The sequence below is a fragment of the Choloepus didactylus genome, chromosome 1 (assembly GCF_015220235.1).
Source record: "Choloepus didactylus isolate mChoDid1 chromosome 1, mChoDid1.pri, whole genome shotgun sequence".
In the NCBI taxonomy this organism is placed as follows: Eukaryota; Metazoa; Chordata; class Mammalia; order Pilosa; family Megalonychidae; genus Choloepus; species Choloepus didactylus.
This window is the reverse complement of record NC_051307.1, coordinates 211,068,431-211,092,329: the sequence shown is the minus strand read 5'-3', so window position 1 is coordinate 211,092,329 and position 23,899 is coordinate 211,068,431. Positions and strand designations below refer to the sequence as shown.

Sequence of the window (23,899 nt, the reverse complement as noted above, 5' to 3'; positions counted from 1 at the left end):
CTTCCCAAGGGTAAAACTTAAGGTAGAGGGCTCAACCCATCAAACCACCAGTCCCCTATGTCTGTGGTCATGTTAGCAACCATGGAGGTGGGGTAGGCGAATACCCCTGCATTCTCCACAGGCTCCTCAAGGGGGCACTACATCTTTTTTTTTTTCCTTGTTTTTCTTTTCTTTTTTTTAACTTTCCCTTCTTTTTTAAATCAACTGTATGAAAAAAAAAGTTAAAAAGAAAACAAACATACAATAAAAGAACATTTCAAAGAGACCATAACAAGGGAGTAAGAAAAAGACAACTAACCTAAGATAACTGCTTAACTTCCAACATGTTCCTACTTTACCCCAAGAAAGTTACAGAATATAGCAACATTTCTGTGAACTTGTTCCTACTACATCCATCAGAAATTAACAGACCATAGTCATTTCTGGGCATCCCCAGAACATTAAATAGCTTATCTGTTCTTGGATTATTGTTCCCCCTTCCTTAATTGCTCTCTACTGCTAGTTCCCCTACATTCTACATTATAAACCATTTGTTTTACATTTTTCAAAGTTCACATTAGTGGTAGCATATAATATTTCTCTTTTTGTGCCTGGCTTATTTCGCTCAGTATCATGTCTTCAAGGTTCATCCATGTTGTCATATGTTTCACCAGATCGTTCCTTCTTACTGCTGCGTAGTATTCCATCATGTGTATATACCACATTTTATTTATCCACTCATCTGTTGAAGGACATTTGGATTGTTTCCCTCTCTTGGCAATTGTGAATAATGCTGCTATGAACATTGGCGTGCAGATATCTGTTCGTGTCACTGCTTTCCGATCTTCCGGGTATATACCGAGAAGTGCAATCGCTGGATCGAATGGTAGCTCTATATCTAGTTTTCTAAGGAACTGCCAGACTGACTTCCAGAGTGGCTGAACCATTATACAGTCCCACCAACAATGAATAAGAGTTCCAATTTCTCCACATCCCCTCCAGCATTTGTAGTTTCCTGTTTGTTTAATGGCAGCCATTCTAACCGGTGTTAGATGGTATCTCATTGTGGTCTTAATTTGCATCTCTCTAATAGCTAGTGAAGCTGAACATTTTTTCATGTGTTTCTTGGCCATTTGTATTTCCTCTTCAGAGAACTGTCTTTTCATATCTTTTGCCCATTTTATAATTGGGCTGTCTGTACTATTGTCATTGAGTTGTAGGATTTCTTTGTATATGCAAGATATCAGTCTTTTGTCAGATACATGGTTTCCAAAAATTTTTTCCCATTGAGTTGGCTGCCTCTTTACCTTTTTGAGAAATTCCTTTGAGGTGCAGAAACTTCTAAGCTTGAGGAGTTCCCATTTATCTATTTTCTCTTTTGTTGCTTGTGCTTTGGGTGTAAAGTCTAGGAAGTGGCCGCCTAATACAAGGTCTTGAAGATGTTTTCCTACATTATCTTCTAGGAGTTTTATGGTACTTTCTTTTATATTGAGATCTTTGGTCCATTTTGAGTTAATTTTTGTGTAGGGGGTGAGGTAGGGGTCCTCTTTCATTCTTTTGGATATGGATATCCAACTCTCCCAGCCCCATTTGTTGAAAAGACCATTATGGCTCAGTTCAGTGACTTTGGGGGCCTTATCAAAGATCAGTCGGCCATAGATCTGAGGGTCTATCTCTGAATTCTCAATTCGATTCCATTGATCTATATGTCTATCTTTGTGCCAGTACCATGCTGTTTTGACATCTGTGGCTTTATAATAAGCTTCAAAGTCAGGGAGTGTAAGTCTTCCCACTTCGTTTTTCTTTTTTAGAGTGTCTTTAGCAATTCGAGGCATCTTCCCTTTCCAAATAAATTTGATAACTAGCTTTTCCAAGTCTGCAAAGTAGGTTGTTGGAATTTTGATTGGGATTGCATTGAATCTGTAGATGAGTTTGGGTAGAATTGACATCTTAATGACATTTAGCCTTCCTATCCATGAACATGGAATATTTTTCCATCTTTTAAGGTCCCCTTCTATTTCTTTTAGTAGAGTTATGTAGTTTTCTTTGTATAGGTCTTTTACATCTTTGGTTAAGTTTATTCCTAGGTACTTGATTTTTTTAGTTGCTATTGAAAATGGTATCTTTTTCTTGAGTGTCTCTTCAGTTTCTTCATTTCTAGCATATAGAAACATTACTGACTTATGTGCATTAAACTTGTATCCCTCTACTTTGCTAAATTTGTTTATTAGCTCTAGTAGGTATATCGTTGATTTCTCAGGGTTTTCTAGATATAAGATCATATCATCTGCAAACAATGACAGTTTTACTTCTTCTTTTCCAATTTGGATGCCTTTTATTTCTTTGTCTTGCCAGATTGCCCTGGCTAGCACTTCCAGCACAATGTTGAATAACAGTGGTGACAGCGGGCATCCTTGTCTTGTTCCTGATCTTAGAGGGAAGGCTTTCAGTCTCTCACCATTGAGTACTATGCTGGCTGTGGGTTTTTCATATATGCTCTTTATCATGTTGAGGAAGTTTCCTTCAATTCCTACTTTTTGAAGTGTTTTTATCAAAAAGGGATGTTGGATTTTGTCAAATGCTTTTTCAGCATCTATTGAGATGATCAATTGATTTTTCCCTTTCGAGTTTTTAATGTGTTGTAATACATTGATTGTTTTTCTTATGTTGAACCATCCTTGCATGCCTGGAATGAACCCCACTTGGTCATGGTGTATGATTTTTTTAATGTGTCTTTGGATTCGATTTGCAAGTATTTTGTTGAGGATTTTTGCATCTATATTCATTAGGGAGATTGGCCGGTAGTTTTCCTTTTTTGTAGCATCTTTGCCTGGTTTTGGTATTAGATTGATGTTAGCTTCATAAAATGAGTTAGGTAGTGTTCCATTTTTTTCAATGTTTTGAAAGAGTTTGAGTAAGATTGGTGTCAGTTCTTTCTGGAAAGTTTGGTAGAATTCCCCTGTGAAGCCATCTGGCCCTGGGCATTTATTTGTGGGAAGATTTTTGATGACTGATTGGATCTCTTTGCTTGTGATGGGTTGGTTGAGGTCTTCTATTTCTTCTCTGGTCAGTCTAGGTTGTTCATATGTTTCCAGGAAATTGTCCATTTCTTCTACATTATCCAGTTTGTTGCCATACAGTTGTTCATAATATCCTCTTATAATTTTTTTAATTTCTTCAGGATCTGCAGTTATGTCACCTTTTTCATTCATTATTTTGTTTATATGGGTCTTCTCTCTTTTTGATTTTGTCAGTCTAGCTAGGGGCTTGTCAATCTTGTTGATCTTCTCAAAGAACCAACTTTTGGTGATATTTATCCTCTCTATTGTTTTTTTGTTCTCTATGTCATTTATTTCTGCTTTAATCCTTGTTATTTCTTTCCTTCTACTTGGTTTAGGATTGGTTTGCTGTTCATTTTCTAGCTTCTTCAGTTGATCCATTAGTTCTTTGATTTTGGCTCTTTCTTCCTTTTTAATATATGCGTTTAGTGCTATAAATTTCCCCCTTAGCACTGCTTTTGCTGCGTCCCATAGGTTTTGGTATGTTGTGTCCTCATTTTCATTCGTCTCTATATATTTAGCAATTTCTCTTGCTATTTCTTCTTTAACCTACTGATTGTTTAGGAGTGTGTTGTTTAACCTCCAGGTATTTGTGATTTTTCTAAGTCTCTGATGGTTATTGACTTCTAATTGTATTCCATTGTGGTCAGAGAATGTGCTTTGAATAATTTCAATCTTTTTAAATTTATTGAGGCTTGTTTTATGTCCCAGCATATGATCTATTCTGGAGAAAGTTCCATGAGCACTAGAAAAGTATGTGTATCCTGGTGATTTGGGATGTAATGTCCTGTATATGTCTGTTAAATCTAATTCATTTATCAGATTGTTTAGGTTTTCAGTTTCCTTATTGGTCTTCTGTGTGGTTGATCTATCTATAGGAGAGAGTGCTGTGTTGAAGTCTCCCACAATTATTGTGGAAACATCAATTGCTTCCTTTAGTTTTTCCAGTGTTTCTCTCATGTATTTTGTGGCACCTTGATTGGGTGCATAGACATTTACGATTGTTATTTCTTCTTGCTGAATTGCCCCTTTTATTAGTATGTAGTGGCCTTCTTTGTCTCTCAAAACATCCCTGCATTTGAAGTCTATTTTATCTGAGATTAATATTGCTACACCTGCTTTCTTTTGGCTGTAGCTTGCATGAAATATTTTTTCCCATCCTTTCACTTTCAGTTTCTTTGTGTCCCTGTGTCTAAGATGAGTCTCTTGTATGCAACATATTGATGGTTCATTTTTTTTGATCCATTCTGCGAATCTATATCTTTTAATTGGGGAGTTTAATCCATTTACATTCAACGTTAAAACCGTGAAGGCATTTCTTGAATCGGCCATCTTATCCTTTGGTTTATGTTTGCCATATTTTTCCCTCTCTCTATTAATATCCTTTATTGTACCCATACCGAATCTCTTTAGTACTGAACCTTTCTCCAAGTCTCTCTGTCCTGTCTTTGTTTCTCTGTCTGTAGGGCTCCCTTTAGTATCTCCAGTAGGGCAGGTCTCTTGTTAGCAAATTCTCTCAGCATTTGTTTGTCTGTGAAAAATTTAAGCTCTCCCTCAAATTTGAAGGAGAGCTTTGCTGGATAAAGTATTCTTGGCTGGAAATTTTTCTCACTCAGAATTTTAAATATATCGTGCCACTGCCTTCTCGCCTCCATGGTGGCTGCTGAGTAGTCACTACTTAGTCTTATGCTGTTTCCTTTGTATGTGGTGAATTGTTTTTCTCTTGCTGCTTTGAGAACTTGCTCCTTCTCTTCTGTGTTTGACAGTGTGATCAGTATATGTCTCGGAGTGGGTTTATTTGGATTTATTCTATTTGGAGTTCGCTGAGCATTTATGATTTGTGTATTTATGTTGTTTTGAAGATTTGGGAAGTTTTCTCCAACAATTTCTTTGAATACTCTTCCTAGACTTTTACCCTTTTCTTCCCCTTCTGGGACACCAATGAGTCTTATATTTGGACGTTTCATATTATCTATCATATCCCTGAGGTCCATTTCGATTTTTTCAATTTTTTTCCCCATTCTTTCTTTTATGCTTTCATTTTCCATTCTGTCATCTTCCAGGTCACTGATTCATTGTTCAACTTCCTCTAGTCTTGTACTATGAGTGTCCAGAATCTTTTTAATTTGGTCAACAGTTTCTTTAATTTCCATAAGATCATCCATTTTTTAATTCATTCTTGCAATGTCTTCTTTATGCTCTTCTAGAGTCTTCTTGATTTCCTTCATATCCCGTACTATGGTCTCATTGTTCATCTTTAGTTCTTTGAGTAGCTGCTCTAGGTGCTGTGTCTCTTCTGGTCTTTTGATTTGGGTGCTTGGGCTTGGGTTATCCATATCGTCTGGTTTTTTCATATGCTTTATAATTTTCTGTTGTTTTTGGCCTCGTGGCATTTGCTGAACTTGATAGGGTTCTTTTAGGGTTTGTAGACCTATTGAAGTCCTTATCTCTAATTTATCAGATCTACAGCTTCGTGGAGTACACTTTCTCTAACTAACCAGCAGGTGGCGTCCACGAGCCACCTGTTCTGCACAAGCCAGTTCTCCCCTGCTTAGCCTTTTTGGTGAGTGGGGGAGTGAGTCTTGTGGGGCCCAATTGGTGTACCAAGCTTGCGTGTGTAGTTGGTGTTGCCTGCCCTGTATGTGGGGCGTGTTTCTGGGCAGTCGGGGAGGGGGGGTGGCCCTAACAATCAAATCTCCCTGATGATCCTAGAGTTTTAAAGCTGCTGCAATAGTCTAATCCTTCAGTTCAGTCCTGCCACAGTTTGTCTCTGCCACTGACCCACAAGTCTTTGGTATTGGCGTATGGCTCCTGAGACTTGCAAGTGGGCCACTCTTCCAGGCTGTGCACCCCGGGTCCTCTGTTGAGGGATGACTGTGCTATGTCACAGGTGAGTGCCGTCCCCCCAGGGCAGTTCTGGGCTGCTGGGCTGTGTAGGGAGGCTCCCAGTCTGCTGAAATGATGGCTGAATGGGGCTTTGTTAATTCACACTGCTCTACCTTCCCAGCTCTGGGACAATCAGCTGAGGTTGCAGGGAAGGCTAATGTCCACGCCCAGTTTTGTGGTGTGTGCCTGTTATTTGAAGCACTTCCGTCACACTGGGTTGTCTGGGGCAACTCTGGGCTATGGGGCTGGCGATGGGCAGGAGTGTTTCCTGTCCATCAGGATGGTGGCTGTGAGCGGACACCCCCCTTTTCTTGGGAAGTTGTGGTGTTTAGTGAATTTTCTCAGCCACTGGATTATTGCCTTTTGTCTCAGAGCTCTCTTAGTTCTGCTCTTGACCTGATGTGCCCAAATTGCAATTCTTTGAAGCTTTCTGTATTGGGCTTCTTAGAGTAATTGTTTTAGAAAAAGAAAAAAAGGATTAAAAAAAAAACAAAAAAAAAAACAGGGCCCTCCTCAGAGATCTAATGGGTTATTGAAATGCTAATAGACAAAGCAACCAGGGCCATTTAGGAAAGGTCCACAGGGCAGAGAGATCAGCTTTTCTTCGGGATTTGCATATGTGCCTCAAGGCCTGAGCTCCGCCCTTCCCCTTTCTGTGTTCACCAGAACTCCAAAAATCCTCCGCTTTTAATTTGGAGTTTTTCGTGTTGTTTTTTTTTTTCTATGCCTGTCTCCTCTCTGCTGGGCTGGCAGCTCTCAGATTCTCTGGTGTCTGGTCTCAGTCTATCTATGGTTGGAGTATGGATCAGTAGAATGAGTTTCCGAGAAGGGCTACCACTACAGTTCTCCCTTCTCCTTCCAGGAGCTGGCAGCCCCTCCTCCCACGGGACTGAGCCTGGCAGGGAGGGGCGCGGGTCCCCTGGCCGCAAAAACTTACAGATTTCGCTGATCTCAGCAGTTCGACATTTTCGTGAGTGTTGTATGAAGTATGCCCAAAGACAGATTGCTTGTGGGTGTCCAGTCCACGCAGTTCCTGGCTTTTTACCTACTTTCCTGGAGGAGTAACTAAAACTTACAGCTCACCAGTCTGCCATCTTGCCCCGCCTCATCTCAGTGTAGTTTTAATTTGCTTTCTCTAATTATGAGATTGAACATCTTTTCATATGGTAGTGGCCATTTTTATACATTTTTTTTTGCCTGAAATGTTGGTCTATATTTTCTACCCATTTTTCTATTGTGCTTTTGGACTCATTTTCCCCTAAAGTTTTTTTTTTTCTTTCTTTTTTTTTAAATGCAATTTTATTGAGATATCATCACATAGCATACAGTCATTCAAAGTGTACAATCAGTTGTTCACAGTGTCATCATATAGTTGTGCTTTCATCACTACAGTCAAACTTTAAACATTTTCATTACTCCAAAAAATAAAATGAAAATTAAAATAAAAAAGAATATCTGAAACATCCCATTCCCCTCCTTCCCCCATTGTTCATTTACTTTTTAAAAAATGCATTTTAATTGAGATATATTCACATGCCCTATTACAGTCATCCAGAGTGTACAATCATTTATTCACAACACCATCATACAATTGTGCGTTCATCACCAGAATCAATTTTTGAAACTTTTCCTCTCCAAATCAAAAATAAAAGCAAAATAGAACACCTAAATTTTTCCATCCCCTCCATCCCACTCTATTCTTCATCTATTTTTTGTCCCCCTTTTTCCAGTCATCTGTCCATATACTGGATAAAGAGAATGTAAGCCACAACTTTTCACAGTCACATAGGCACACTATGCAATATGCGTAGTTATACACTCGTCCTCAAGAATCAAGGTCGCTGGGTTGCAATTTGACAGCTTCAAGTATTTCCCTCTAGCCATTCAAACACTCTGAAGACTAAAAGGTGATATCTATATAGTGCATAGAAATACCCTCCAGAGTGACATCTCAACTCCATTTGAAATCTCTCAGCCACTGGAATCCTACTTTGCTTCATTTCTCTTCCCCCTTTTGGTCAAGAAGAGCCTCTGAATCTCACAGTGCTGTCCCCTAAAGTTTTAAGCATTTTATCCTTTATGTGAAATATATGTTGCAGATATTTTCTCCCAGATTGTCAGTTGTATTTTTTTCTATTAAAATTTTTTTATTAGAGCAGTTATAGGTTCACAGAAAAATCATGCAGAAAATACAGAGTTCCTGTATACCACTGCCTCTTAACACACAGTTTTTTCCTGTTATTAACATTGTGCATTACTGTGGTAACTTTGTTACAATTGATGAAACAATATTATTTTAATTATATTATTAACTGTAGTTCCATAATTAACATTAAGATTCGCTCTTGTGTTGTACAGTTCTATGGTTTTTTTTTTTTATTATTTTATTCTGGTAACATATATACAACCTAGAAATAATCATTTAACCACTGTCATGTGTACAATTCAGTAGTGTTAAATACATTTAACCACTGTCATGTGTACAATTCAGTAGTGTTAAATACATTTATAATGTTTCGTCAGTTGTCTTTGATTAATAAGATGTTTTTTCCATGCAAATGTTTTTCTTTTTATGTAGTCAAAATTTATCATTTTTTTCTTTTTTTCATTTGGAATTCAAATCATAACTAGAAAGTTTTCCTTACATTCAAGTTATAGAATAATACATCCATGTTTTCTTCTAGTCCTTGTGTAGTTTCATTGTTTAATTTAAATTCCTGATCTATTTGGAGTTGATTCTTGTGTATGGTGTAAGGTATGGATTAAATTTATCTTTTTCCAAATTGCTATCCAGTTGTCCCAGCACTATTTATTTAAATTTTTGCCCTAGTGATTTGTGATACTATATTTATCATATGCTTGATTTCCCATGTACTGGATCTATTTCTGATCTTTCTATTTTTTCCGACTGGTCTGCTTGTCTCTTCGTGTACCTGTACCACACTTTTCTAATTATAGAGGCTTAATAATATGTTTTAATGTCTCCTAGGGCTAGTCTTCTCTTGAAGGTTTTCTTTCTCAGGTTTTCCTGATTACTCTTGCATGTTTATTTTTCCACATGAACTTTAGGATCAACTTGTGTAGTTCCATAAAAATGCTTGTAGGTATTTTTATTGGTATTGTGTTAAGTTAATTTGGGGAAAAATTGAAGTTTTCATGATGTTCAAGTGTCTTTACTAAGATCAAGTGATCTTACCATTTGTTCAAGTCAATTTTTGTTGTAATACTCATTCTTATGGGAGAATTTATGAAATTATATCATAATTCTGTTGTACAATAACATAATCTCCAGGGTTTTTGTCTGTTTTATGTACTATTATATCCTCAGCATTCAAAACAATGTCTGAATGTTTGTTGAAATAATGAGTATTTATCAAATGAAGGAATAAAAAGTTAAAGGATCTCTGTTTTGCCATAAGAAATTGAAGAATATATTAAGAACTTTAATTTGGTGAGAGCTCATCATAAACAAAGAAAAGGATAAAACAATTTCTTTATATGTCACATTTTTGATAAAATGTTTTTATTGTTATTACAGCTTGCTAATGCTGCCATTATGCGAAAATACCAGAAATGGGTTGGTTTTTATAAAGGGGGTTTATTTGGTTATAAATTTACAGCCTAAGGCCATGAAAGTGTCCAAACTAAGGATTGTCAAGAGGATACCTTCACTGAAGAAAGGCTAATAGCATCCGGAACACCTCTGTTAGCTCGGAAGACATATGGTTGGTGAATGCTAGTCCTTTGCTCCCAGGTTGCATGCTTGCAGCTCTGATTCCAGTGGCTTTCTCTCTAACCATCTGGGAGTACTGTCTTCTCTCTGTGTGAGCTCTTTTTAAAAGATTCCAGTGATCTGATTAAGACTCACCCTGAATGGGTGGGGTCTTTATCTCCATGGAAATAATTCAAGCAGAGGTTCCACCTTAATCAACAGACTAATGAGTCGGCCCCCACAAGATTGCCTTAAAGAATATGACTTTTCTAAGGGACATAATATATCCAAACTGGCACAATTGTGAAACCAGTAAAGTTATTAACATTTTGAGAAGGCAGAGCTCTGTAGTTACATCAGAATGCCACAACATGCAGAACATTTAATTTTGTCTTTTAACATTCTCAGTACAACTATATGTATATGAAGCAATGCGTAGAAAGTAGTCCTGTAATACCTATTCAGCAAGAATGGCTGAATCACATGTTAACGCTGATACCTGCGTCTTTAAAGGAAGGAAAGGAAAGAGAAAAACTTGTTGAAAATCTCATAAATGAGGTGTCAAGTGACTTTGAAAAGAGCATGAAGAGATATTTGGGTAAGTAGCATTTCACACAGACAAAGCTTCCTTTCCTTACATTTTTTTCCCTCTGTTGAATCAAAAGTAGAAATAAACATAGTGAATAATGAAGTAGACTAACACTATATATTTCTTAGATATGATTTTTATTTAAAGTTTGTACTTTGAGCCTATAACCTAATCAAAATCTTTGTCATTTAAGAACACTTTTTTGTGATTTTTTTTTGTGTACCTATTAGTTAATAGCTTTAAAATTTTTTTACTTTGTTTTTATGATTGTAGCTATATTATTTAGAGAATTGTAAAAAAAATTAAATCACTCATTTGGGGAGATTTATTAAGGGTTTAATCTTTGCAATTTTTATTGGAAAAAATTTTCTGAAATGGATATACTAGTGAACTTTGTGTGGACAGAATATGAAAAACTGAGAATTTATTAAAGCTTTACTGTATCTGGATTCACCTCCAACATAAGACCAAGATATTACCAAGAGTTTCATTTTGCTTCAAAAAAAAAAAACAAATTTTTTTCTTATACTAATTTAAATGCACAGTAAACTATACCCTATAATGTCAAAAAGTCAGAAACTTTGATAATTAGAGCTTGTAAGGATTTTCAAGAAGTATTAATACATATATGTATTTTAGTGCGGAGTGTTCTTGTGAAACCTCCAGTTAAATGGCTTGAAGATGAAGGAGGCCCTTTACCTGAATCCCCTTTGTGAGTAAATTATTTTAAAAACAGTACTTCATCTAGTTTTTGATAACAGATTGAAAATAAACTGACCTTTATACAGGTGTAAAATTGTGAAATTTAAAGGTATTTTGACCACATTTAAAAAAACTAATTCTACACTGCTCCCCAAAGGTATTCTCAACACTATACTTGTTTAGTTGCTGCTTACATAATTACGGGAAACTTTCTGAACTTTTAGCTCTGCTGGCCTTGAAGAAGCCTCAGTGTATGCTAGGCAGATTTCTTTATTCCTTCTCCCCAGTCCTAAGGGCTGTGTTCTTTTCGCTCCATCCAGGGTAATTGAGCCAGAGCACAGAGGAAGCTAGCAGGGCTCTCACATCTGGCTCCATCAGCCTTCTTCCCCACATGAAGACAATCTACTTTTGAGATCTTGATGTGTTTTTATTAAATGTATACCTCCCAGGGTTCACATTGCTGACTACTGTTCCCTTTTCTAAATCCCCAGTTATCTCACTTTAATACTAATTACTTATCATAAACAGTATTTCTTATAATTTGGAGTTTATTGTTTTATTCCTGTTTGATACTGTGCTTTGTTTTTCCAGAGGTCTAGATTACTCTAATCCTTGGCATTTTAGCTATGTGCAGGCGAGAAGTCAAATATTAGCTAATTTGCACATTGTTCATCCAATCATGAAAGTGTTACTGGAACTTGGTTATACAACGTTTGCTAACACAGTTTTGCTAGACTTAACAAGAATAAGGTAAAGCTCCACATTTATTAATTAATGTTTAAGATTGAAATGACTTCTTGCTTCAGTCTTTTTATTTTTGACTGTATAATTTTTAAAATTTTGATAAATCTTCAAAAGTTTTCTTTGGATTTTAGAATTTTTAAAATTTATTTTAGTTTGAATAGTTTTATATTAAGGCTAATATTTATTATCTGCTTTAAATAATATTTCTTTTTCTCATAGAGCTAAAGGTCCAATTGATTGTGAGTCACTAAAAAATGACTTATCAATACAAGCTAAAAAAGCAGAAGAGAAGATAATGAATACATGGTATCCAAAGGTTATAAGTCTCTTTACCAAGAAGGATGCACTAGAAGGCATTAAACCTGAAAAACTGGATGCTTTTTATAACTGTGTTTCCACACTTATGTCAAATCAGGTAAATATGTTTTATATATCTTAAAATATAATGATATTAAAATTAGTTCAGCTCCACAGAGCAGGCAAATGAGCTCCAGACCACATGCTATGTCTCTGGAGCACATGCCATATGGAGACAGGTCTAGACCGCCTCTTCCCCATCCATACTCCATTACTTGAACTGAGGAAGACATGAGTAAGTTTCTGAAAAGACAGGAGGATAGATTTTTCTGGGAAATAAAAAAAATTAGTTCAGTGTTTTAAATAACATTCTATTTATACACTGTGCTAAGTAATTATTTTGAAATAAATTAATAAATACATTGTTACTATATATTTATTTAAATATGTTTGGCAGAAATATTTAATTTCTGAAGCAATCTAAACTGAGAGAAAAGTTTAGAAGTGTGTGTCATAATTATGAATGATTACTTAGCTCATGCTTAAAGACTGTAAACTAAATATCTTTAGCTTTATTGGAGTATGTTAACAAAGAAACCATGCTATGAAACATATTTTTGAACTTACGTAATTCCAAGTTGATGGATTCTTATTTTGTGCTCAGTAAATCTACAGCTGATTCATATATTTATAGTTTTGGTTCAAAATGTTATTGATGAAAGGCGGGGCAAGATGGTGGATTGGTGAGGTGTATGTTTTAGTTACTCCTCCAGGGAAGTAGGTAGAAAGCCAGGAATTGTGTGGACTGGACACTGCACAGCAATCTGACTTTGGGCATACTTCATACAACACTCATGAAAACGTGGAACTACTGAGATCAGCGAAATCTGTAAGTTTTTGCGGCCAGGGGACCCGCACCCCTCCCTGCCAGGCTCAGTCCCGTGGGAGGAGGGGCTGTCAGCGCCGGGAAGGAGAAGGGAGAACTTCAGTGGCAGTTCTTATCGGAAACTCATTCTGCTGATCCAAACTCCAACCATAGATAGACTGAGACCAGAAACCAGAGAATCTGAGAGCAGCCAGCCCAGCAGAGAGGAGATAGGCATAGCAAAAAACAGCAAGACAAACTTAAAAATAAAAGCAGATGTTTTTTGGAGTTCTGGTGAACATAGAAAGGGGAAGGGCAGAGCTGAGGCCTGCAGGCTCATTTGCAAAACCCGAAGAAAAACTGATCTCTCTGCCCCCTGGATCTTTCCTTAATAGCCCTAATTGCTTTGTCTCTTAGGATTTCAATAATGCATTAGATCTGCCGGGAGGGCCCTTTTTTTTTTTCTCTTTTTTTCATTTTCTAAAACAATTACTCTAAGAAGCCCAATACAGAAAGCCTCAAAGACTTGCAATTTGGGCAGGTCAAGACAAGAGCAGAACTGAGAGCTCTGAGACAAAAGGCAATAATCCAGTGGCTGAGAAAATTCACTAAACACCACAACTTCCCAAGAAAAGGGGGGGCATCCTCTCACAGCCATCATCCTGGTGGACAGGAAACACTCCTGCCCGTCACTGGCCCCATAGCCCAGAGATGCCCCAGACAACCAAATGTGACAGAAGTGCTTACAATAACACGCATACACCACAAAATTGGGCATGGACATTAGCCTTCCCTGCACCCTCAGCTGGTTGTCCCAGACTTGGGAAGGTGGAGCAGTGGGAATTAACAAACCTCATTCAGACATCATTTCAGCAGACTGGGAGCCTCCCTACACAGACTGGCAGCCCAGAACCACCCTGGGGGGACAGCACTCACCTGTGACATAGCACAGTCATCCCTCAACAGAGGACCAGGGGGTGCAAGGCCTGGAAGAGGGACCCACTCACAAGTCTCAGGGGCCACACACCAATACCAAGGACTTGTGGGTCAGTGGCAGAGACAAACTGTGGCAGGACTGAACCAAAGGATTAGACTATTGCATCAGCTTTAAAACTCCAGGAACAACAGGGAGATTTGGTTGTTAGAGCCGCCCCCCTCCCTGACAGCCCAGACACACGCCCCTTGTACAGGGCGGGCAACACCAACTACACATGCAAGGTTGGTACACCAACTGGACCACACAAAACTTACTCCTCCACTCACCACAGAGGCAAAGCGGGGGATAACTGGCTTGAGGGGAACAGGTGGCTCGCGGATGCCACCTGCTGGTTAGTCACAGAAAGTGTACTCCACGAAGCTGTAGACCTGACAAATTAGAGATAAGGATTTCAATTGGTCTACAAATCCTAAAAGAACCCTACCAAGTTAAGCAAATGCCAAGAGGCCAAAAACAACAGAAAATTTTAAAGCATATGAAAAAACCAAACGATATGGATAACCCAAGCCCAAGCACCCAATCAAAAGATCAGAAGAAATACAGTACTTAGAGCAACTAATTAAAGAACTAAAGATGAACGATGAGACCATGGCACGGGATATAAAGGACATCAAGAAGAGCATGGAACAGGATATAAAGGACATCAAGAAGACCCTAGAAGAGCATAAGGAAGACATTGCAAGACTAAATAAAAAAATGGATGATCTTATGGAAATTAAAGAAACTGTTGACCAAATTAAAAAGATTCTGGACACTCATAGTACAAGACTAGAGGAAGTTGAACAACGAGTCAGTGACCTGGAAGATGACAGAATGGAAAATGAAAGCACAAAAGAAAGAATGCGGAAAAAAATCGAAAAAATCGAAATGGACCTCAGGGATATGATAGATAATATAAAACGTCCAAATATAAGACTCATCGGTGTTCCAGAAGGGGAAGAAAAGGGTAAAGGTCTAGGAAGAGTATTCAAAGAAATTGTTGGGGAAAACTTCCCAAATCTTCTAAACACCATAAATACACAAATCATAAATGCCCAGAGAACTCCAAATAAAATAAATCCAAATAAACCCACTCCGAGACATATTCTGATCACACTGTCAAATATGGAAGAGAAGGAGCAAGTTCTGAAAGCAGCAAGAGGAAAGCAATTCACCACATACAAAGGAAACAGCATAAGACTAAGTAGTGACTACTTAGCAGCCACCATGGAGGCAAGAAGGCAGTGGCACAACATATTTCAAATTCTGAGTGAGAAAAATTTCCAGCCAAGAATACTTTATCCAGCAAAGCTCTCCTTCAAATTTGAGGGAGAGCTTAAATTTTTCACAGACAAACAAATGCTGAGAGAATTTGCTAACAAGAGACCTGCCTTACTGGAGATACTAAAGGGAGCCCTACAGACAGAGAAACAAAGAAAGGAGAGAGAAACATGGAGAAAGGTTCAGTACTAAAGAGATTTGGTATGGGTACATTAAAGGATATTAATAGAGAGGGAAATATATATATGACAAACATAAACCAAAGGATAATATGGCTGATTCAAGAAATGTCTTCATGGTTATAACATTGAACGTAAATGGATTAAACTCACCAATTAAAAGGTATAGAATTGCAGAATGGATCGAAAAAAATGAACCATCAATGTGCTGCATACAAGAGACTCATCTTAGACACAGGAACACAAAGAAATTGAAAGTGAAAGGATGGAAAAAATATTTCATGCCAGCTACAGCCAAAAGAAAGCAGGTGTAGCAATATTAATCTCAGATAAAATAGACTTTAAATGCAGGGATGTTTTGAGGGACAAAGAAGGTCACTAAATACTAATAAAAGGGGCAATTCAACAAGAAGAAATAACAATCATAAATGTTTATGCACCCAATCAAGGTGCCACAAAATACATGAGAGAAACAGTGGCAAAACTAAAGGAAGCAATTGATGTTTCCACAATAATTGTGGGAGACTTCAACACATCACTCTTTCCTATAGATAGATCAACCAGACAGAAGACCAATAAGGAAATTGAAAACCTAAACAATCTGATAAATGAATTGGATTTAACAGACATATATAGAACATTACATCCCAAATCACCAGGATACACATACTTCTCTAGTACTCACGGGACTTTCTCCAGAATAGATGATATGCTGGGACATAAAACAAGTCTCAATAAATTTAAAAAGATTGAAGTTATTCAAAGCACATTCTCTGACCACAATGGAATACAATTAGAAGTCAATAACCATCAGAGACTTAGAAAATTCACAAATACCTGGAGGTTAAACAACACACTCCTAAACAATCAGTGGGATAAAGAAGAAATAGCAAGAGAAATTGCTAAATATAGAGAGATGAATGAAAATGAGAGCACAACATACCAAAACCTATGGGATGCAGCAAAAGCGGTACTGGGGGGGAAATTTATAGCACTAAACACATATATTAAAAAGGAAGAAAGAGCCAAAAGCAAAGAACTAATGGATCAACTGAAAAATCTAGAAAATGAACAGCAAACCAATCCCAAACCAAGTAGAAGAAAAGAAATAACAAGGATTAAAGCCAAAATAAATGACATAGAGAACAAAAAAACAATAGAGAGGATAAATAACACCAAAAGTTGGTTCTTTGAGAAGGTCAACAAGATTGACAAGCCCCTAGCTAGACTGACAAAATCAAAAAGAGAGAAGACCCATATAAACAAAATAATGAATGAGAAAGGTGACATTACTGCAGATCCCGAAGAAATTAAAAAAATTACAAGAGGGTACTATGAACAACTGTACGGCAACAAACAGGATAATGTAGAGGAAATGGACAAATTCCTGGAAACATGTGAACAACCTAGACTGACCAGAGAAGAAACAGAAGACCTCAACCAACCCATCACAAGCAAAGAGATCCAATCAGTCATCAAAAACCTTCCCACAAATAAATGCCCAGGGCCAGATGGCTTCACAGGGGAATTCTACCAAACTTTCCAAAAAGAACTGACACCAATCTTACTTAAACTCTTTCAAAACATCAAAGAAAATGGAACACTACCTAACTCATTTTATGAAGCTAACATCAATTTAATACCAAAACCAGGCAAAGATGCTACAAAAAAGGAAAACTACCGGCCAATCTCCCTAATGAATATAGATGCAAAAATCCTCAACAAAATACTTGCAAATCGAATCCAAAGACACATTAAAAAAATCATACACCATGACCAAGTGGGGTTCATTCCAGGCATGCAAGGATGGTTCAACATAAGAAAATCAATCAATGTATTACAACACATTAACAAATCAAAAGGGAAAAATCAAATGATCATTTCAATAGATGCTGAAAAAGCATTTGACAAAATCCAACATCCCTTTTTTTTCTTTATCTTCATTTTATTGAGATATATTCATATACCACGCAGTCATACAAAACAAATCGTACTTTCAATTGTTCACAGTACCATTACGTAGTTGTACATTCATCACGAAAATCAATCCCTGACACCTTCATTAGCACACACACAAAAATAACAAGAATAATAATTAGAGTGAAAAAGAGCAATTGAAGTAAAAAAGAACACTGGGTACCTTTGTCTGTTTGTTTGTTTCCTTCCCCTATTTTTCTACTCATCCATCCATAAACTAGACAAACTGGAGTGTGGTCCTTATGGCTTTCCCAATCCCATTGTCACCCCTCATAAGCTACATTTTTATACAACTGTCTTCGAGATTCATGGGTTATGGGTTGTAGTTTGATAGTTTCAGGTATCCACCACCAGCTACCCCAATTCATTAGAACCTAAAAAGGGTTGTCTATATTGTGCGTAAGAGTGCCCACCAGAGTGACCTCTCGGCTCCTTTTGGAATCTCTCTGCCACTGAAGCTTATTTCATTTCCTTTCACCTCCCTCTTTTGGTCAAGAAGATGTTCTCCATCCCACGATGCCGGGTCTACATTCCTCCCCGGGAGTCATATTCCACGTTGCCAGGGAGATTCACTCCCCTGGGTGTCTGATCCCACGTAGGGGGGAGGGCAGTGATTTCACCTTTCAAGTTGGCTTAGCTAGAGAGACAGGGCCACATCTGAGCAACAAAGAGGCATTCGGGAGGAGGCTCTTAGGCACAACCATACGGAGGCCTAGCCTCTCCTTTGCAGCAACCGTCTTCCCAAGGGTAAAACCTGTGGTAGAGGGCTCAACCCATCAAACCACCAGTCCCCTATGTCTGTGGTCATGTTAGCAACCATGGAGGTGGGGTAGGCGAATACCCCTGCATTCTCCACAGGCTCCTCAAGGGGGCACTACATCTTATTTTTTTCCTTGTTTTTCTTTCTTTCTTTTTTTTTTTTTTTAACTTTCCCTTCTTTTTTAAATCAACTGTATGAAAAAAAAGTTAAAAAGAAAACAAACATACAATAAAAGAACATTTCAAAGAGATCATAACAAGGGAGTAAGAAAAAGACAACTAACCTAAGATAACTGCTTAACTTCCAACATGTTCCTACTTTACCCCAAGAAAGTTACCTAATATAGCAACATTTCTGTGAACTTGTTCCTACTATATCCATCAGAAATTAACAGACCATAGTCATTCCTGGGCATCCCCAGAACGTTAAATAGCTTATCTGTTCTTCTTGGATTATTGTTGCCCCTTCCTTAATTGCTCTCTATTGCTAGTTCCCCTACATTCTACATTGTAAGCCATTTGTTTTACATTTTTCAAAGTTCACATTAGTGGTAGCATATAATATTTCTCTTTTTGTGCCTGGCTTATTTCGCTCAGCATTATGTCTTCAAGGTTCCTCCATGTTGTCATATGTTTCACGAGATCGTTCCTTCTTACTGCCGCGTAGTATTCCATCGTGTGTATATACCACATTTTATTTATCCACTCATCTGTTGAAGGACATTTGGGTTGTTTCCATCTCTTGGCAATTGTGAATAGTGCTGCTATGAACATTGGCGTGCAGATATCTGTTCGTGTCACTGCTTTCCGATCTTCCGGGTATATACCGAGAAGTGCAATCGCTGGATCGAATGGTAACTCTATATCTAGTTTTCTAAGGAACTGCCAGACTGACTTCCAGAGTGGCTGAACCATTATACAGTCCCACCAACAGTGAATAAGAGTTCCAATTTCTCCACATCCCCTCCAGCATTTGTAGTTTCCTGTTTGTTTAATGGCAGCCATTCTAACCGGTGTTAGATGGTATCTCATTGTGGTCTTAATTTGCATCTCTCTAATAGCTAGTGAAGCTGAACATTTTTTCATGTGTTTCTTGGCCATTTGTATATCCTCTTCAGAGAACTGTCTTTTTATATCTTTTGCCCATTTTATAATTGGGCCGACTGTACTATTGTCATTGAGTTGTAGGATTTCTTTATATATGCAAGATATCAGTCTTTTGTCAGATACATGGTTTCCAAAAATTTTTTCCCATTGAGTTGGCTGCCTCTTTACCTTTTTGAGAAATTCCTTTGAGGTGCAGAAACTTCTAAGCTTGAGGAGTTCCCATTTATCTATTTTCTCTTTTGTTGCTTGTGCTTTGGGTGTAAAGTCTAGGAAGTGGCCGCCTAATACAAGGTCTTGAAGATGTTTTCCTACATTATCTTCTAGGAGTTTTATGGTGCTTTCTTTTATATTGAGATCTTTGGTCCATTTTGAGTTAATTTTTGTGTAGGGGGTGAGGTAGGGGTCCTCTTTCATTCTTTTGGATATGGATATCCAACTCTCCCAGCCCCATTTGTTGAAAAGACCATTATGACTCAGTTCAGTGACTTTGGGGGCCTTATCAAAGATCAGTCGGCCATAGATCTGAGGGTCTATCTCCAAATTCTCAATTCGATTCCATTGATCTATATGTCTATCTTTGTGCCAGTACCATGCTGTTTTGGCAACTGTGGCTTTATAATAAGCTTCAAAGTCAGGGAGTGTAAGTCCTCCCACTTTGTTTTTCTTTTTTAGAGTGTCTTTAGCAATTTGAGGCATCTTCCCTTTCCAAATAAGTTTGATAACTAGCTTTTCCAAGTCTGCAAAGTAGGTTGTTGGAATTTTGATTGGGATTGCATTGAATCTGTAGATGAGTTTGGGTAGAATTGACATCTTAATGACATTTAGCCTTCCTATCCACGAACATGGAATATTTTTCCATCTTTTAAGGTCCCCTTCTATTTCTTTTAGTAGAATTATGTAGTTTTCTTTGTATAGGTCTTTTCCATCTTTGGTTAAGTTTATTCCTAGGTACTTGATTTTTTTAGTTGCTATTGAAAATGGTATCTTTTTCTTGGTGTCTCTTCAGTTTGTTCATTTCTAGCATATAGAAACATTACTGACTTATGTGCATTAATCTTGTATCCCGCTACTTTGCTAAATTTGTTTATTAGCTCTAGTAGCTGTATCGTCGATTTCTCAGGGTTTTCTAGATGTAAGATCATATCATCTGCAAACAATGACAGTTTTACTTCTTCTTTTCCAATTTGGATGCCTTTTATTTCTTTGTCTTGCCAGATTGCCCTGGCTAGCACTTCCAGCACAATGTTGAATAACAGTGGTGATAGCGGGCATCCTTGTCTTGTTCCTGATCTTAGAAGGAAGGCTTTCAGTCTCTCACCATTGAGTACTATGCTGGCTGTGGGTTTTTCATATATGCTCTTTATCATGTTGAGGAAGTTTCCTTCAATTCCTACCTTTTGAAGTGTTTTTATCAAAAAGAGATGTTGGATTTTGTCAAATGCTTTTTCAGCATCTATTGAGATGATCAATTGATTTTTCCCTTTTGAGTTGTTAATGTGTTGTAATACATTGATTGTTTTTCTTATGTTGAACCATCCTTGCATGCCTGGAATGAACCCCACTTGGTCATGGTGTATGATTTTTTTAATTTGTCTTTGGATTCGATTTGCAAGTATTTTGTTGAGGATTTTTGCATCTATATTCATTAGGGAGATTGGCCGGTAGTTTTCCTTTTTTGTAGCATCTTTGCCTGGTTTTGGTATTAGATTGATGTTAGCTTCATAAAATGAGTTAGGTAGTGTTCCATTTTCTTCAATGTTTTGAAAGAGTTTGAGTAAGATTGGTGTCAGTTCTTTCTGGAAAGTTTGGTAGAATTCCCCTGTGAAGCCATCTGGCCCTGGGCATTTATTTGTGGGAAGATTTTTGATGACTGATTGGATCTCTTTGCTTGTGATGGGTTGGTTGAGGTCTTCTATTTCTTCTCTGGTCAGTCTAGGTTGTTCATATGTTTCCAGGAAATTGTCCATTTCTTCTACATTATCCAGTTTGTTGCCATACAGTTGTTCATAGTATCCTCTTATAATTTTTTTAGTTTCTTCAGGATCTGCAGTTATGTCACCTTTTTCATTCATTATTTTGTTTATATGGGTCTTCTCTCTTTTTGATTTTGTCAGTCTAGCTAGGGGCTTGTCAATCTTGTTGATCTTCTCAAAGAACCAACTTTTGGTGATATTTATCCTCTCTATTGTTTTTTTGTTCTCTATGTCATTTATTTCTGCTTTAATCCTTGTTATTTCTTTTCTTCTACTTGGTTTGGGATTGGTTTGCTGTTCATTTTCTAGCTTCTTCAGTTGATCCATTAGTTCTTTGAATTTGGCTCTTTCTTCCTTTTTATTTTTTCTTTTTTTTTTTTTTAATCATCATTTTATTGAAATATATTCACACACCATGCAGTCATACAAAACAAATCGTACTTTCGATTGTTTACAGTACCATTACATAGCTGTACATTCATCACCTAAATCAATCCCTGACACCTTCATTAGCACACACACAAAAATAACAAGAATAATAATTAGAGTGAAAAAGAGCAATTGAAGTAAAAAAGAACACTGGGTACCTTTGTCTGTTTGTTTCCTTCCCCTATTATTCTACTCATCCATCCATAAACTAGACAAAGTGGAGTGTGGTCCTTATGGCTTTCCCAATCCCATTGTCACCCCTCATAAGCTACATTTTTATACAACTGTCTTCAAGATTCATGGGTTCTGGGTTGTAGTTTGACAGTTCCAGGTATCCACCACCAGCTACCCCAATTCTTTAGAACCTAAAAAGGGTTGTCTAAATTGTGCGTAAGAGTGCCCACCAGAGTGACCTCTGCTATAAATTTCCTCCTTAGCACTGCTTTTGCTGCATCCCATAGGTTTTGGTATGTTGTATTCTCATTTTCATTCGTCTCTATATATTTAGCAATTTCTCTTGCTATTTCTTCTTTAACCCACTGATTGTTTAGGAGTGTGTTGTTTAACCTCCAGGTATTTGTGATTTTTCTAAGTCTCTGATGGTTATTGACTTCTAATTGTATTCCATTGTGGTCAGAGAATGTGCTTTGAATAATTTCAATCTTTTTAAATTTATTGAGGCTTGTTTTATGTCCCAGCATATGATCTATTCTGGAGAAAGTTCCATGAGCACTAGAAAAGTATGTGTATCCTGGTGATTTGGGATGTAATGTCCTGTATATGTGTGTTAAATCTAATTCATTTATCAGGTTAGTTAGGTTTTCAATTTCCTTATTGGTCTTCTGTGTGGTTGATCTATCTATAGGAGAGAGTGATGTGTTGAAGTCTCCCACAATTATTGTGGAAACATCAATTGCTTTCTTTAGTTTTGCCAGTGTTTCTCTCATGTATTTTGTGGCACCTTGATTGGGTGCATAAACATTTATGATTGTTATTTCTTCTTGCTGAATTGCCCCTTTTATTAGTACGTAGTGGCCTTCTTTGTCTCTCAAAACATCCCTGCATTTGAAGTCTATTTTATCTGAGATTAATATTGCTACACCTGCTTTCTTTTGGCTGTAGCTTGCATGAAATATTTTTTTCCATCCTTTCACTTTCAGTTTCTTTGTGTCCCTGTGTCTAAGATGAGTCTCTTGTATGCAACATATTGATGGTTCATTTTTTTTGATCCATTCTGCGAATCTATATCTTTTAATTGGGGAGTTTAATCCATTTACATTCAACGTTATAACCATGAAGGCATTTCTTGAATCGGCCATCTTATCCTTTGGTTTATGTTTGTCATATTTTTCCCCTCTGTGTATTAATATCCTTTATTGTACCCATACCGAATCTCTTTAGTACTGAACCTTTCTCCAAGTCTCTCTGTCCTTTCTTTGCTTCTCTGTCTGTAGGGCTCCCTTTAGTATCTCCAGTAGGGCAGGTCTCTTGTTAGCAAATTCTCTCAGCATTTGTTTGTCTGTGAAAAATTTAAGCTCTCCCTCAAATTTGAAGGAGAGCTTTGCTGGATAAAGTATTCTTGGCTGGAAATTTTTCTCACTCAGAATTTTAAATATATCGTGCCACTGCCTTCTCGCCTCCATGGTGGCTGCTGAGTAGTCACTACTTAGTCTTATGCTGTTTCCTTTGTATGTGGTGAATTGCTTTTCTCTTGCTGCTTTCAGAACTTGCTCCTTCTCTTCTGTGTTTGACAGTGTGATCAGTATATGTCTCGGAGTGGGTTTATTTGGATTTATTCTATTTGGGGTTCGCTGAGCATTTATGATTTGTGTATTTATGTTGTTTAGAAGATTTGGGAAGTTTTTCCCAACAGTTTCTTTGAATACTCTTCCTAGACCTTTACCCTTTTCTTCCCCTTCTGGGACACCAATGAGTCTTATATTTGGACGTTTCATATTATCTATCATATCCCTGAGGTCCATTTCTATTTTTTCAATTTTTTTCCCCATTCTTTCTTTTATGCTTTCATTTTCCATTCTGTCATCTTCGAGGTCACTGATTCGTTGTTCAACTTCCTCTAGTCTTGTACTATGAGTGTCCAGAATCTTTTTAATTTGGTCAACAGTTTCTTTAATTTCCATAAGATCATCCATTTTTTTATTTAGTCTTGCAATGTCTTCTTTATGCTCTTCTAGGGTCTTCTTGATTTCCTTTGTCTCCCGTACTATGGTCTCATTGTTCATCTTTAGTTCTTTGAGTAGCTGCTCTAGGTGCTGTGTCTCTTCTGGTCTTTTGATTTGGGTGCTTGGGCTTGGGTTATCCATATCGTCTGGTTTTTTCATATGCTTTATAATTTTCTGTTGTTTTTGGCCTCGTGGCATTTGC

The 23,899-nt window shown here is 37.3% G+C and overlaps 1 protein-coding gene across 1 annotated transcript in view; it reads left to right on the top strand.

The window, feature by feature from the left end:
* Nucleotides 1–23,899, top strand: part of DNAH12 (dynein axonemal heavy chain 12) — a 304,653-nt gene that overhangs the window by 23,049 nt on the left and 257,705 nt on the right. Inside the window, 4 exon segments of the mRNA XM_037798810.1 lie at nt 10,045–10,234; nt 10,865–10,937; nt 11,519–11,677; nt 11,891–12,086. Coding sequence (XP_037654738.1) covers nt 10,045–10,234; nt 10,865–10,937; nt 11,519–11,677; nt 11,891–12,086 — 618 coding nt within the window.